This window comes from Oncorhynchus masou, chromosome 1 (genome assembly GCF_036934945.1).
Source record: "Oncorhynchus masou masou isolate Uvic2021 chromosome 1, UVic_Omas_1.1, whole genome shotgun sequence".
NCBI classification, from domain to species: Eukaryota; Metazoa; Chordata; class Actinopteri; order Salmoniformes; family Salmonidae; genus Oncorhynchus; species Oncorhynchus masou.
Window position 1 is genome coordinate 12649583 of NC_088212.1, and position 17388 is coordinate 12666970.

Sequence of the window (17388 nt, forward strand, 5' to 3'; positions counted from 1 at the left end):
TGGTTAAAACAAGCATTATGATTGGTTGAGACGTGTTCTAAGCAATACAAAAAAAACGATGTTTTGCACAGGTAAGCCTTTGAAGCAAAAATGGGCATCTTGTTTTCTGTTCCATCTGAGAAATCCCTACTAATCCAGTGTCCCATCAGCCCAGCCAGACCATTTTTACCCCTTTTCCGTGATATCCAATTGGAAGTTACGGTCTTGTTCCATCGCTGGAACTCTCCTACGGACTCGGGAGAGGCGAAGGTCGAGAGCCATGCGTCCTCCGAAACACGGCCCTGCCAAGTTGCATTGCTTCTTGAGACACTGCTCGCTTAAACCAGCCGCACCAATGTGTCGACGGAAACACCGTCCAGTTGGCAACCGAAGTCAGCTTGCAGGTGCCCGGCCCACCACAAGGAGTCTCTAGAGCGCGATGGGACAAGGAAATCATGGGTCTCATGGGTCTCCTGGTCACGGCTGGCTGTGGCACAGCCTGGGATCAAACCCGGGGCTGTAGTGAAGCCTCGAGCACTGCGATGCAATGCCTTAGACTGCTGCTCCACTCTGGAGGCCCCAGACAGCCAATTCATGAACTTGATCTCCACTGTAAAAAGCCTGTAGACATTGTTTCCCCTTGCTTCTAGCCTAACATTTGGTTTGCAACAACGGGGGTTTGTACATACGTTTCTGTCTGTCTCAACATCTCCACTGTCCTATTAAGAATTAACATGTCAGGACATCTTTTCTCAGCCAGTCAAAATCATGAATAATATTATTTTTTACAAAGTAAGGTAAATAGAAAAACAGGTAAAACCAACGCAAATGCGCTACTTTTCTGTTATTCTAGTTGCGCGGTTTGTTGTGACTGTGTTAGCCTCAGTTGGCTAGCTAACCCGTTGTAGAAGAGCAACTGTACACTCGAGTTAATTACAAAACGTTTTTAGCACGGCTGTGTTTTCATAGCTTTTCTATTGATTATTAATTGGATATATCCATGATAATAATACTGTTGCATGATTTCGCCTGGATCAGAAAAGTTGATGTCTCGTTCATACGCAGCATTCTCTGTACCGGGGCGAGATCGAATTTCAAAAGTGTAACTTTGTTTCTGAGGTTAGACAGGCAGACAGCAAGGTTTATACAAACCATCACTGTTGGAAATCAAATGCTAGGCTATAAGCAAGATAGTCCAGGGCTAAGAACAATGCAATGTGAAAAGGCCTAAAGTAATTGAGAATCGACTGCCTGTTCAATATTTATCGACATTCTCATCTATTCTACGGTTCTTCTTTAAAGGACATTCTCATCTATTCTGGTCTACGGTGCTTCTCTAAAGGAATGTGAACAGTCTATTCTGGTCTACGGTGCTTCTCTAAAGGAATGTGAACAGTCTATTCTGGTCTACGGTGCTTCTCTAAAGGAATGTGAACAGTCTATTCTGGTCTACGGTGCTTCTCTAAAGGAATGTGAACAGTCTATTCTGGTCTACGGTGCTTCTCTAAAGGAATGTGAACAGTCTATTCTGGTCTATGGTGCTTCTCTAAAGGAATGTGAACAGTCTATTCTGGTCTACGGTGCTTCTCTAAAGGAATGTGAACAGTCTATTCTGGTCTACGGTGCTTCTCTAAAGGAATGTGAACAGTCTATTCTGGTCTACGGTGCTTCTCTAAAGGAATGTGAACAGTCTATTCTGGTCTATGGTGCTTCTCTAAAGGAATGTGAACAGTCTATTCTGGTGCTTCTTCTAAAGGAATGTGAACAGTCTATTCTGGTCTACGGTGCTTCTCTAAAGGAATGTGAACAGTCTATTCTGGTCTACGGTGCTTCTCTAAAGGAATGTGAACAGTCTATTCTGGTCTACGGTGCTTCTCTAAAGGAATGTGAACAGTCTATTCTGGTCTACGGTGCTTCTCTAAAGGAATGTGAACAGTCTATTCTGGTCTACTGTGCTTCTCTAAAGGAATGTGAACAGTCTATTCTGGTCTACGGTGCTTCTCTAAAGGAATGTGAACAGTCTATTCTGGTCTATTGTGTTTCTCTAAATGAATGTGAACAGGCTTTCCATTCTTGTTTTCTTCTGATTCATTGGTATTCCCCTAATCGGTATTAACCACAAAGCAACACAGAGCTATGTACTCTAGTCTATACAGAGTGGCTGTGGACTCTTTAGGGGAGTATGGGCTGTGTGTGTGTGCGTGAGTATGTGCGTGTGTGTGTACAATGTTTGTGTGTGCTGTTGTGTATGGTGGGGTGAGATATATACGTCCCTGTCCTGCAGGACAGAGGCACATTGAGCCCAGATCAACAGAGGGAAGAGGCCTGCTTACTTTGGCAGTCTCCCAGTCCATCTGTGTTGCCATGTTCCACGTCCTGCTCGAAGGCCGATCTGCATAATGAACAGAGACATCATAGTGAACGACTGGACTCACACAGGCCTGGACAGATCAGAACTCACAATAGGCCTGGACAGATCAGACACCACAGGACCAGCCAGGAGGACAACCCTACTGTCTGCCTTCACTATCGATATGGGTCCACGGTCCAATCACACGCATCAGGGCCAGGGACCAGGCCAATGAAGCGGAAGGAAGGTGGACACTATTTTCTCCCAGCAGCCCACACCCAACTTTCCTGAAGGACCACCAACCATGCAGTGAAACAGAGCGGCCAACTGTCTGGGAGATTACAGTCAAGGATGACAGCCTCTGATTCCTGGACCACTGCTTACAATCAGAGCATGGATCATGCTCTACACAGCCTGGTAAACCAGGCTTCAAATCAGAAGTAGAGTATTGATGAAACCATTTTTGCTGAAATGCAGTAAGAGGAAACACACATGCTATGTAGTTTTTAATATGATGTTGACTTATCTAGCCTTCGAGGGTGGTGCAAGATGTCACCTGGTAATATACAGCAGACCCACAGCATATTGGTCAGAGGAGAGAGAGAGACAGAGGAGAGAGAGAGAGTCAGAGAGAGAGACAGAGAGAGAGAGAGAGAGAGAGAGAGAGAGAGAGAGAGAGTCAGAGAGAGAGACAGAGAGAGAGAGACTCTATAGGGCCCGTTTTCCCTTCCCCAATCAGACCACTCCCAGACAATCCTAGCTAAATTCTTGCTTGAGAAATTGCTCTTTGCTAGGAAGCAATATTTGTTTATTTTAAACAGGTACTTAATTGTTAAAAAATGATTTGATATTGAGATACAAATGGCTGCATTGGGCCTTTAAACACTGAGACACGTCCGGCCAAATGCTTTCAATCGCTCGCCACAGAACCTACAGATCATAGCGCTCTTATCCTCACTCACTTAGAAATATTGTACAGTAAAACTGAGGTCATCTAACCTCCTAATGCCTCTGTCTACTCAATTTCCAAAGTGGAAACTCAATCAGAACAGCCGAGAGGCCAGGGCTTTAGAAATTATAATAGGATATAGTACTGTAGCATGCGAGACCAATCATTTGGCTGGGATCAAATTAATTTAACATCAAAAGCTGTTCCTTTTATTATGACTTCATCTCTTAAATGGGATTCACCCACCGAAACTCCATATGCTGTTTTTTTTTCTTTCAAAACACATCTAGTTCTGCTTCATAAATATAGCCACAAATGACGGTGACTGCCAAGTCCCCCTCCTCCCAAGCCCCAGCCCCAGGGCAAATATCCCTTTCCTTCCATCAGACTTTTCAATGGCTCTTTCAGTTGGAAGAAAATACAGAGCACCACAAAAATGTGACTAATCATAGAAACTAAAAATGTAAACAGTAGCTAGATTGACGTCACTGAGGACACCAGTCATCATACGGCACAAATGATGTTATGATTACCGTGAAATAAATAGCATGATAGTGGAGTGGGCAGTAACTTACTTTGGGTCGAGCACCACCTGCCTGCACGCTCCCTCGGACACCCAGCCACAGTAGGGATCCCTCGAGGCAATACATGATCTGGAGGAAACGCACACAGCACTCTCATCACAAAGTGTATCTTCATAGCCTTTTATTTTCCTGAAGACTGATTGGTTAGGACATTACAAACGCACAAATAAAGTCCTGGCTCGAAGAGAATGGATGGATGGAGGGTTTCATTTATAAACCTACTTTTTGCATTTGTCATGTTTCTCGCAGCGAGAAAGCGGCACCTTGACCACACAGGAGGAAAAGGCCACAAACAGAGAGTGTCCCTGGCTGTCCATCTGCATGCTGACGATCCGCTTGTCGTCCACACCGTCGATGCTGCACCTGGATTGAGGGCAGGGCAGAGAGACAGACAGACAGAAGAAGTTGTCAGCACTAACTGAACATTTCAAAAAGCCACCAGTCTCTCTCTGTTGATAGGCGCTCAAAGCCCCACCATAGCATCTTTGTCTGCAGGGCATAAGAGAGAGTCCATGCTAATCCCACCGTGCAGAGCATCCATCTACCCTAGAGGAGGGATTTATCTTCAGCCCAGGCATTACAGCCCTCAATTAGGGCTTACAGTCCATCTACACTATGTAATGCGCGGTGGCCAAACCCAGATCCTGATCCCACCCAGCAAAGTCACCTACGCTATCCGCTCTGGCCAGATGGCTGAGGGCCAGAGACTGCTCTGCCCATGCCAGGAAGAAAAGGGGGGGGGGCTTGTTGTTCACCCCACACACACCCATGTCACATGACGCTACGTCGTTGGATAACAAACACAAACGCCTGTCACCTTGAAAGCCCTGCCTCTCATCCCCTTCTCATTGACTCTACACTATCATCAAGCCTCTCATCTATTTGCTTTGGCAAGGCCCAGGCACATTTTCCCCTCATTTACTTCCTTTCCAAATATTCCAAAGGCCCCTTTATAATGTATTAGGAAGAGATCTCAGGCTGGATTGAATGACTAGCAGTCCCTCTCCGTTTCCTTTGATCGTCCTGCATTTGTAAGAGTAGAGTTGTGTGGTCTGAGCCCCTGTTACTGAAGATCCGGGACCGGCCTCTTTAATTTAGTAGCTGTGGTCAGTGCAGAGTGTAACTTGATGAAACTCTTTAAATGATAGAGTAGCCATCTGGTAGGCTGGTGTAGTGGTGCTGGGATAGTGCTGCTGTGTTAGTGGTGCTGGGATAGTGTTGCAAGGATAGTGGTGCTGGGTTATTGGTGCTGGTAGGGTGGGGCTGGTGTAGTGGTGATGGGTTAGTGGTGCTGGTAGGGTGGGGCTGGTGTAGTGGTGATAGGTTAGTGGTGCTGGTAGGTGGGGCTGGTGTAGTGGTGATAGGTTAGTGGTGCTGGTAGCGTGGGGCTGGTGTAGTGGTGATGAGTTAGTGGTGCAGGTAGGGTGGGGCTGGTGTAGTGGTGATGGGTTAGTGGTGCTGGTGTAGTGGTGATGGGTTAGTGGTGCTGGTGTAGTGGTGATGGGTTAGTGGTGCTGGTAGGGTGGGGCTGGTGTAGTGGTGATGGGTTAGTGGTGCAGGTAGGGTGGGGCTGGTGTAGTGGTGATGGGTTAGTGGTGCTGGGATAGTGGTGCTGGTGTAGTGGTGATGGGTTAGTGGTGCTGGTAGGGTGGGGCTGGTGTAGTGGTGATGGGTTAGTGGTGCTGGTGTAGTGGTGATGGGTTAGTGGTGCTGGTGTAGTGGTGATGGGTTAGTGGTGCTGGTAGTGGTGATGGGTGGGGCTGGTGTAGTGGTGATGGGTTAGTGGTGCTGGTAGGGTGGGGCTGGTGTAGTGGTGATGGGTTAGTGGTGCTGGTAGGGTGGGGCTGGTGTAGTGGTGATGGGTTAGTGGTGCTGGTAGGGTGGGGCTGGTGTAGTGGTGATGGGTTAGTGGTGCAGGTAGGGTGGGGCTGGTGTAGTGGTGATGGGTTAGTGGTGCTGGATAGGGTGGGGCTGGTGTAGTGGTGATGGGTTAGTGGTTGGTAGGGTGGGGCTGGTGTAGTGGTGATGGGTTAGTGGTGCTGGTAGGGTGGGGCTGGTGTAGTGGTGATGGGTTAGTGGTGCTGGTAGCGGTGCTGGGTGCTGGTGTAGTGGTGATGGGTTAGTGGTGCTGGTAGGGTGGGGCTGGTGTAGTGGTGATGGGTTAGTGGTGCAGGTGCTGGGTGGGGCTGGTGTAGTGGTGATGGGTTAGTGGTGCTGGTGTAGTGGTGCTGGGATAGCGGTGCTGGGATAGTGGTGCTGGGATAGCGGTGCTGGTGTAGTGGTGCTGGGATAGCGGTGCTGGTGTAGTGGTGATGGTTAGTGGTGGTGCTGGTGTAGTGGTGCTGGTGTAGTGGTGATGGGTTAGTGGTGCTGGTGTAGTGGTGATGGGTTAGTGGTGCTGGTGTAGTGGTGATGGGATAGCGGTGCTTGTGTAGTGGTGCTCGAGTGCTGGTGCTGGTGTAGTGGTGTCTAGCTTATGGAATACATACTTCTCTGGGTTATACACGTTGAGCTCCTCAAGGAAGAGACTGTCATTCAGGAAACCACTGTTCATCTTGGCCAGGAATTTAAGAATGATCCCCTTCTCTGATCCCAGAAAAACGACGGTGTGATTCCGATAGGGTCCCGCTGCACTGTCTACAGCGATCCGGGTCAGCCGGTATCTAGAACAGATATGGAACACCGGGAAGAAAACGTTTATGGATTTATACCTAATTTCTTAATTTTAAGACGGAACTCCACTGTGTGTTATATAGTATTATAACCTGGGTGGTTCGAGCCCTGAATGCTGATTGGCTGACAGCCATGGTATATCATACCGTATACTATAGGTATGACAAAACAATTATTTGTACTACTCTAATTACGTTGGTAACCAGTTTATAATAGCAACAACGCTTCTCGGGGTGTGTGGTATATGGCCAATATACCATGGCTAAGGGCTGTATCCAGTAACTCCGCATTGCGTTGTGCTTAAGAACAGCCCTTAGCTGTGGTATATTGGCCATATACCACACCCCCCCCTCGGGCCTTATTGCTTAAGTATCTCCAATTAGATTTGTACCATGGAGCTCCTACAGTTATCAAAACCATGTATAATCTGCAGATCCATATGCAAATACATTTGCATGGCTATTAATTCAGTGAGATGGAAAGGATTAAAGACAAATATATTACAAATGTATTTTTCAGCAATTTAGTGGACCACACATCCTTTTCCATTCTGCCATTGAAAGACTAGATCTCTTCACACAAGGTCATGAGATATAAAGCATGTGTATGCCTTCGCTGGAATGAAAGCACCGACTTAATCGTTTACATTATCTGAGTAAATGCTCACATCACAATCAAATCAGTCAGATAAGGCCTTCTTCTCTCCCACTCAGACTGTCCGGTTTGAAATGACATTGAATGTCTGTATTCACTAAGCCCATGGTTTTGTGCCATCAACAATAACAGTAATCTCAAGCATTACAGTATGTCGATGATTCTGTCCCATTAAGAATAACAACAACCTCAAGGACAGTATCCAGAATAATAGGAAATCTCAAGAGGGATATCCTTGAATCCAGTCAACCTCCATACAGATTTTGCCTGGCGAGCCACTAGAACATATAATGGAATAGGTTTTCATAGTTGATAGGATTTTGATAGTCCAATTTGTAAAAAAAAGCTCAAATTCTATAATGTCCCTTTGGGGTATATATGAGATAGGGTCCTATTACAGATTCAGTTTGCGGCTGACTTCCTGTGTTAGAGTCGTACTACACACAGAGGCTGTGACATAGATAATAAAACCACCTTCCACCATATGGCCTTGTAAAAGTACCAGCTTTTGATGTATATAATCCTTTTAACAACATGTAACGTAACACTTTGCTATGTGCCATGACATTTGTAAAAAAATAGTAACTAAGATTTATGTATATAATGATACCACTGGTAATTACAAATATAGTCATGCATAATGCACGTATAACCTTGACTAACACCACCTATAACCCAGACCTAGCTAGCGCGCTAACTAGAGTAGCATCGTAGCTATTGAGGCTATACTCACCGCACCATGGTCTTGAGAAACCAGGGCCTGTTAGTGATAGAGGGCACAGCTTCATCCATGAGAGGGTGCTGCTTGATGAAGTTCAGGGTGTCGTCAGGGAACTCGTTGGACACCTTGTACTTCTCTAAGGACGGCGTGCCAGCACAACACCCGGGCCTGAAGTGGATGAAAGTATCAGGGAATCAAACAGTGGGAGTCAGAGAGCAGCCATTTGATCTCTTTACAAGGACAGAGTAGCAGAGGAGAAGGCCCTGTAAAAGTGAAGCTGCTTTTGATAGGAGATCCGTTCGAAGACATCTCACCTCTTGAAAGCTTTATTGAAAAGGTTTTGCTGCACTATTACGGTGGAGCGGTACTTTTCTTTTCTTGATGGATAACTTGGGTGGATTCTGTGGCCTGGCATGGAAACCAGCCCTGATTCAATTCTTTTCCATGAAAGACACTGCACAATGTAATAAGGTCTACAGTACATGAAAAGCAACAGAGACAGATCAGAGACAAAGACACATATAGACTTGTCTCTACTGTATTATTGACTGTATGTTTGTTTTACTCCATGTGTAACTCTGTGTCGTTATATGTGTCGAACTGCTTTGCTTTATCTTGGCCAGGTCGCACTTGTAAATGAGAACTTGTTCTCAACTTGCCTACCTGGCTACCCTATCAAATAAAAAACCTTGCATGTCTACTGCTGCAGAAGAGGGTGGGGGATAGAAACCTGGGAAACGTTGTGAAAACTCCCTTCTGTTTTTCTGCTGATAACGTCAACAGAAAATAAATTGAATAAACGAGACGTAGATTTCAGATCACATTAACACCTGACCTTGTTTCACACAAACACATAATGTTATGCTAATCACCAGGGGTGGTATCATGTTGCGCTCCACATTATTGCCAGCCATATGGGGAGAGACACCAATTACAGTACCATCCCCCTCCACAGATCTCGGTTTATAAACGTACGTTTCACAAGAGAAAAGGAGCTGCTCTTTGCCGGGTAATTAGGAACACAGAGATGGAGATTGATCAGACTGGTGCATTTGTAGAAGTAGGCAGCCATCTGGAAAATGATCTCATGCTTCATTTGCTGATATCGAACTTCTTTCATGCTGCCTGTGTGTGTGTGTGTGTGTGTGTGTGTGTGTGTGTGTGTGTGTGTGTGTGTGTGTGTGTGTGTGTGTGTGTGTGTGTGTGTGTGTGTGTGTGTGTGTGTGTGTGTGTGTGTGTGTGTGTGTGTGTGTGTGTGTGTGTGTGTGTGTGTGTGTGTGTGTGTGTGTGTGTGTGTGTGTGTGTGTGTGTGTGTGTGTGTGTGTGTGTGTGTGTGTGTGTGTGTGTGTGTGTGTGTGTGTGTGTGTGTGTGTGTGTGTGTGCATACCTTGGTTTTGGAACCTTCTCCTCAGGAACAGGTGTCCAGGTGGAATCCGGGGACTTCTGCTCTTTAAAACGTCCTGTGAAGGCATTGGCCACATCAGCCATGTCATAGGCGCAGACGGCCGACCCAGGGATGCTGTAGAAACATCAACCCCCCACAAAAAAGAACTTTTCTCAGTCCAATTGATATGATTCCACTGTGTGCAAACTGCGCATAGCATAGCTCTGAATCACTTGTCTATTTCCTGGACGTTTCGAAAGGGGCATTTCAGCTGCCTTGGCATTGGGAGACATCATGTACAAGGGCAGGATTGTGGCGGTTACAGAGCTGTTATTCTGCTAACCTTGTGGCCCAGACTGTAAATCTCAGTAATCAGCCAGCGTTGGCTATGTTCAGAGCGAGAGGCACGCCATGCTGCCAAAGCACTTGGTTAAATTAATAGCTAATAAATTCAGAATACTACCTCCAGTCAAAATGTGTTCCCTCTCATTTCACTCACTAACTGCAATTCAAGCCCGGATCAAATTCGCTTATAGGAATCCCAAGCCGCTTCATTGACTTTTAATGCCCATTAACCATGCTCAATTGCATTGTCACAAGCAATTGTCTTATTGCCTAAGAAACGCCATAAAATGGGATTTACAATATGTAGCAGTACTACAGGTCCTTTATAATTTATATTTAGGTAAAAACTCTCTGCTTAAATGATTCTCCATTCTCAATATGCATTATGCAGGAATAACATTATGCACCTGACATAAGTGCCAAAACTATTGTGACAGTGAATTACGCGCTGCGGTACCCTGGGAAATTGATTTCCTTCTGTGTGGCCGCCGGACAATCATACCTGTTGTGAGGTGTGGAGAAGGTTGCCATGACGACATCGCGACCATTGATGTGGATGACGTCGGTGACGGCCTGCAGGATGTTGAAATAGAAGTGGGAGTCTCCCGGGATGGAGCAGTTGAGACGGGTCTTCAGGAAGGAAGTCCACTGTTTCTCCAGAACTCTCTGGGAGCCGCCCTTGTCATTCTTACACACCCTGGCCACCCGGGGGAACACCACCTGGACAACACGTACACACACACACACACACACACACACACACACACACACACACTCAGCGGGTGTTTCCAGAAACACACCTGTTGTCTGGCTGGTTTCCTTATGCGCCAACCAGCACACTCACAGAAGGTAAAGCTTATTATTATTAGGTCTCTGTAACTAAGCAAGTCTCGCAGACCAGAGCCATGGTCTTAAAAATATTCACCATGCATAAATATACAACAGCTCACATTATTAATGACTGTGGAACTTATTATGTTTCAGATTGTCAAATCAATCAATCAGGGAGCACCATTCCTCTACCCCACATCATCCACCAAACCATACGTCACACCACTCTGCATTCTTTCTTATATAGTGATATTCCTTTCAAAATAACCAGAGAATTTCACTTTGTAAATATTTTTTCCCCGGCTCCCACGATTATTCAAAATAATAGAATGCTTATGTAATTCATTTCCATGTCGTATTTTCCTTATGGGAGACATATAAACCTTCTCCATGCAAACTGAAATGAAAGGATGAATCAAAAATGTCTCATATCCCTTTGGTCTAAAACCTTGACTGAAGAATCAGCTCATTGTCCTTTCCTCCCATTCCTATCTGTCTCATTTTGGAGAAAAACTTCAAAATCATTTGAGGAAACAGCCAGAGTAAGCAACAGGTTAACCAGTAGCACGCAGTGCGAGTCAGATAATATATTTAGACGTCAAAATGGCTTTCCAGGCATCACTGACATGCATTTTCAACTATTTTTAGGCCTACATCCTGCAAATGTTTTTCTATATCGAAAAGGTTTCACCATTTTAGCCATACTGACCGCCTTTACAGATACTTGATACACCCACTTCCTGTTTACTTCACAAAGCACATCCTGTCTCTCCTGTTCAGGAGGATGTAGCCCTCAGCCTCAGTCAGCTTACCTTTCCCATTGTGTTGTACTCCATGCCAATTTCGCGATAGAAGAAGTAGATGAATTCACCGTAGTTAACTGCCTGTACGAAATACGGCTCTGAAAAACAAAAGGCAGACATATCATCACAAAACAGATCAACACCCATTTTACATCCAATACCTGAAGAATCAATCACAGTATACAGTGAGGCCCAGCCCAAGCACGGCACTGGGAGTAGCTCAATCCATCATCTCTATTAAGGGGCTATTTACATGTGGGGGGATGAGGGATCTATTCATTCAGCTTTGACAACCTGGTCATGTTGTCATTCTTAGAGGAAGCCACTTAGTACATAACTGCTATGGGACTGGTTATGAGAGTGACAGCATCAACTCTGATTTGTTCTCCAACCCGTCACTCATTGTGATGAGTCTGTGTCTCCACGTCTTTCAACCATCATGCCTTTGTATCCAATGACTCTCCTCACCTTTGAGACACTTGGAGTCGTGTTTGACAGTGCGCAACGTTGGGCTGTCGCCAAGGCTACGATAAATGACTGCATCGATCGCTAGGAAATCTGTTACTGTTGCGGAGTAGAGCTTTCCATCTGGAGGGAGAAGAGAGAGGGATAAGGGATAAGTCAGCCACTGTATTAGTCATGGGCAGAACAAACACAAACACGACAAGAGGAATGGCTACGCACAAAAACTATCCTCGTTTAACACACACACACACGCTGCGCAATGCAAACAGTATCCGCAATGAGAATGACCTCAGCCCCTCAGCTTCAATTGGATGGCTGCATTGGAAACTTTAACTACATCATTGAAAGGATAGCATAGAATCCTCTTGATTACTCAGAGATTCCCCATTCCAATTCCGCTGCTACAAATTAACGAGTCATCTAAAGGCATTTACTCTGCGTTGGCTTTACACAGAGAAACTCACATCCCATAAATCAGTTCACACTGAATATCAGTAAGAGTGAATCACTATAACAGCTCCTCGGCTGGAGGAGCTGTAACCCACGAACTGAAAGCTGACTCATTCGGGGTTTCGTCTTTTCTATTGATTTTTAATCCCCAGATTCGGGAGAATATTCCATTTTTTGGGGGGGGGGTGGTGTAAAACCACAATAGCTTCATGTGTTTCCAAGCTGCCCACAAACTTACATCTGCCAAGCAGCAGATTCCTCCCAGAAACACAGAACAAATTGGCCCAGAGTTCAACAATTTGTTCAACAGCATGTGACAGACTGCTCCTTATTCCTGACCTACTGCTAGTGTATTGATACTAAAATAGGCCACAGAGTATTAAATGCACCCTAGTGTTCCTAATGCAACCTTACGCTCAAAAAGAGAAAGACTGTCCTATCCAGCTAATGTTTAATGACTATGACTAAAGGAAAAGGCTCATCTTTGATATGCCTTGTATAATGACATGATTACTGAGAGATACAGTGGAATTTAAAATGATCTTGACATATCATTCATACAACTAGTTTAATGTGCTTGGTCTAATATGGTTATATGGGGCGGCAGTGTAGCCTAGTGGTTAGAGCATTGGACTAGTAACCGAAAGGTTGCAAGTTCAAATCCCCGAGCTGACAAGGTACAAAATCTGTCGTTCTGCCCCTGAACCGGCAGTTAACCCACTGTTCCTAGGCCGTCATTGAAAATAAGAATTTGTTCTTAACTGACTTGCCTGGTTAAATAAAGGTAAAAAAAAAAATAATTGCCAGAGGGGGGATATTGTCTTAGACACACAGTACTGCTGTACATAAAATAGACACTGTACATTAAACACTAAAAGTAATGCATACCGTTCACTCATGTTGATGTGGTAATGCAAGTTTCTTTAGGTTACTTCTTTAGACTAAAAAGGGTAACCTATATTTTCCCAGACCACATCCACATTTCAGTAACACATTAGTTAAGGTCTCTCACCAGCAAACAGGGCAACGTTGGAGTGCTTGGCATCATATGGGCACCGCGCCATCCCACTGATGTCCTCTCCTACAGCATCCATGGTGTCCATCTACAGTGGAGAGAGAAAAAGGTTCAGAGGAAAATCCACCCAAAAGATAGCAGTCACCCCTTCCTAACCCCACCCCAACCCCACCCCAACCCCACCCCTTCCTAACCCCACCCCAACCCCACCCCAACCCCACCCCAACCCCACCCCATCCCAACCCCTTCCTAACCCCACCCCCATCCCAACCCCACCCCAACCCCACCCCATCCCAACCCCACCCCAAGCCCAACCCCACCCCACCCCAACCCCACACCATCCCAACCCCACCCCAACCCCAACCCATCCCACCCCATCCCAACCCACCCCACCCCACCCCACCCCACCCCACCCCACCCCCCCATCCCAACCCCACCCAATCCCATCCCCACCCCACCCACCCAACCCCAACCCCACCCCAACCCCACCCCACCCCATACCATACCATACCATCCCAACCCCATCCCACCCCACCCCATCCCATCCCCACCCCACAGTGGGGTGGTAGTGGCTGAGGATCATATCCAGGTGAAAGGTCAGTTACTTCCCCCATGGGTGCCGTGTCATCCCCAGTGGGCAAGACTAGAGTCTTTCATTCGAAGCACAGGCTGAGGTCAAGATCACTGGGCTGAGGTCAAGGTCACTGGGCTGAGGTCAAGGTCACTGGGCTGAGGTCAAGATCACTGTGCTGAGGTCAAGGTCACTGAGCCGAGGTCAAGGTCACTGGGCTGAGGTCAAGGTCACTGGGATGAGGTCAAGGTCACTGGGCTGAGGTCAAGGACACTGGGCTGAGGTCAAGATCACTGTACGCTAACAGAGTTACATAGAGGCGTTTTCTCTCTCACAAAGACTGCAGTTTTCTAAGAAAGGTGATGCGCTTACACCGCCCTTTTGGGTCTCTAAAGAGGCTATTCCTGTCTCTGTGGAAACACCTACCATCTGCCCACTGAAACGGTCACACTCTCTCACTGAGTGCTGAGAGCGCTGCCAGAGAAATAGTTGAAGCTGATTTGGCAGTAAAAATTACTTTTGACCTTACATTACGACAACTAACACCAGCATTTGCTTTTTCTCTCAGCTATCAAGATATGAATAATTGTATAAACAGAGTCCCCTTTAAAAGATACACATTTTCGAGACAGGGAAAGTTATTGTATTACTGATATGACGTCACTAGTCTGAGGGCACTAATTTCAACTGTTTCACTGTGGTTGTTGAGGCACTATACTATCACAGTGGTTGTTGAGGCACTATGCTATCACTGTGGGGGTTGAGGCACTATGCTATCACTGTGGGGGTTGAGGTACTATGCTATCACTGTGGGGGTTGAAGCAAGGTGGAGGCACGATACTATCACTGTGGGAGTTGAGGCACTATGCTATCACTGTGGGGGTTGAGGTACTATGCTATCACTGTGGGGGTTGAAGCAAGGTGGAGGCACGATGCTATCACTGTGGGAGTTGAGGCAGTATGCTTTGACTGTGGGAGTTGAGGCACCATTGCTATCACAGTGGTTGTTGAGGCACTATGCTATCACAGTGGGAGTTGAGGCAGTATGCTATCAATGTGGGGGTTGAGGTACTATGCTATCACAGTGGTTGTTGAGGCACTATGCTATCAATGTGGGGGTTGAGGTACTATGCTATCAATGTGGGGGTTGAGGCACTATGCTATCCCTGTGGTTGTTGAGGCACTATGCTATCACTGTGGGGGTTGAGGTACTATGCTATGACTGTGGGGGTTGAGGCACCATACTATCATTGTGGGGATTGAGGCAAGGTTGAGGCACGATGCTATCACTGTGGGGGTTGAGGCACTATGCTATCACTGTGGAGGTTGAGGCACGATGCTATCACTGTGGGGGTTGAGGCACTATGCTATCACTGTGGAGGTTGAGACACTATGCTATCACTGTGGGGGTTGAGGCACTATGCTATCACTGTGGGGGTTGAGGCACTATGCTATCACTGTGGGGATTGAGGCACTATGTTATGACTCTAGGGGTTGAGGCACTATGCTATCACTGTGGTTGTTGAGGCACTATGCTATCACTGTGGGGGTAGAGGCACTATGCTATCACTGGAGGTTGAGGCATTATGCTATCACTGTGGTTGTTGAGGCAGTGTGCTATCACTGTGGGTGTTGAGGCACTATGCTATCATTGTGGGTGTTTAGGCACTATGCTATCACTGGTTGTTGAGGCAGTATGCTATCACTGGTTGTTGAGGCACTATGCTATCACTGTGGAGGTTGAGGCATTATGCTATCACTGTGGTTGTTGAGGCACTATGCTATCATTGTGGATGTTTAGGCACTATGCTATCACTGGTTGTTGAGGCAGTATGCTATCACTGTGGGGGTTGAGGTACTATGCTATCATTGTGGGTGTTGAGGCACTATGCTTTCATTGTGGATGTTTAGGCACTATGCAATCACTGGTTGTTGAGGCAGTATGCTATCACTGTGGGGGTTGAGGCATTATGCTATCACTGTGGGTGTTGAGGCACTATGCTATCACTGTGGAGGTTGAGGCATTATCCTATCACTGTGGAGGTTTAGGCATTATGCTATCACTGTGGGTGTTGAGGCACTATGCTATCACTGTGGTTGTTGAGGCACTATGCTATCACTGTGGTTGTTGAGGCACTATGCTATCACTGTGGGTGTTGAGGCACTATGCTATCACTGGTTGTTGAGGCATTATGCTATCACTGTGGTTGTTGAGGCACTATGCTATCACTGTGGGTGTTTAGGCACTATGCTATCACTGGTTGTTGAGGCAGTATGCTATCACTGGTTGTTGATGCACTATGCTATCACTGTGGAGGTTGAGGCATTATGCTATCACTGTGGGTGTTGAGGCACTATGCTATCACTGTGGGTGTTGAGGCGGTATCCTATCACTGTGGAGATTGAGGCATTATGCTATCACTGTGGTTGTTGAGGCACTATGCTATCACTGTGGTTGTTGAGGCAGTATGCTATCACTGTGGGGGTTGAGGTACTAGGCTAACTGTGGATGTTGAGGCACTATGCTATGATTGCGGGGGTTGAGTTACTATGCTATCACTGTAGAGGTTGAGGCACTATGCTATCACTGTGGAGGTTGAGGCACTATGCTATGACTGCGGGGGTTGAGTTACTGTGCTATCACTGTGGAGGTTGAGGCACTATGCTATCACTGTGGGGGTTGAGGCACTATGCTATCACTGTGGGGGTTGAGGCACTATGCTATCACTGTGGGGGTTGAAGCACTATCACTGAGGGGGGGGGGGGTGGAGGGATGGGGAGGGGGAGGGAGGCCCCACTCTTGTCTGTTTAATTTCACCATGGCAATGACCTCTGTCTGCTGTGTGCTTGGCTCTCTGTCAGTGATCTATTCCTGCCATTTGAACAGAAGGAAGAGACTCCAAGGCAATCGTGAGATATTTATGAGGTCAAACCACTATCAACAGCAAAGACGAAAGGGATACACAGTTATGTTGTCGCTCCTGAAAACATGATTGTATTTTTCCATAAACAATTGAACACATGGGAAGCTAGACCTATCCTTGAGGATGTAAATTAATTAATTAACTCAAGGATTAAGGCCCTGTCTGCAAATTAATAATACAAATAGAAAATAAACACATCTCTAGCATGGCCCTCAAATGCATTTTAATTGGTTGCTTCCACACTGGAAAGGGGCCTTGTCATTGCATGTCTATGTTGTTATCATACAGGGTTTATTACTGCTATGGTAAATCAGTGTGCACATATTCAGTGCACTGACTCTCCCACTGTGACAGCCATGCTCCATCTCTCAGCTACCTGTCAGGCTCAGGCTGGGGTAGGGGTTGGGGCTGAGGCAGGGGCTGAGGCAGGGGGTGAGACTGAGGCAGGGGGTGAGAGTGAGGCAAGGGGTGAGCCAGGGGGTAAGAATGAGGCAGGGGCTGAGGTAGGGGCTGAGGGCTGAGGCAGGAGCTGAGGCAGGGGGTGAGGCTGAGGCGAAGCTGATGCAGAGGCAGGAGCTGAGGCTGAGGCAGGGGCTGGGGTGAGGTAGTGGGTCAGGATGAGGCAGGGGCTGAGGCAGGGGCTGAGGCAGGGGCTGGGGCAGGGGCTGGGGCTATACAGGAGGTGGGGGG

The 17388-nt window shown here is 46.7% G+C and overlaps 1 protein-coding gene across 4 annotated transcripts in view; it reads right to left on the reverse strand.

The window, feature by feature from the left end:
* The window catches only part of LOC135516920 (semaphorin-6A-like), a 112587-nt gene that overhangs the window by 33987 nt on the left and 61212 nt on the right, over positions 1-17388 (reverse strand). For all 4 annotated transcript variants that reach the window (XM_064941110.1, XM_064941185.1, XM_064941054.1 and 1 more), the window contains exons 7-16: positions 13201-13291; positions 11742-11861; positions 11283-11371; positions 10142-10359; positions 9298-9429; positions 7923-8078; positions 6352-6525; positions 4085-4225; positions 3854-3931; positions 2313-2371 (exon numbers count right to left, since the gene is read on the reverse strand). In XM_064941110.1, coding sequence (XP_064797182.1) covers positions 2313-2371; positions 3854-3931; positions 4085-4225; positions 6352-6525; positions 7923-8078; positions 9298-9429; positions 10142-10359; positions 11283-11371; positions 11742-11861; positions 13201-13291 — 1258 coding nt within the window. The remainder of the gene's footprint in view (positions 1-2312; positions 2372-3853; positions 3932-4084; positions 4226-6351; positions 6526-7922; positions 8079-9297; positions 9430-10141; positions 10360-11282; positions 11372-11741; positions 11862-13200; positions 13292-17388) is intronic.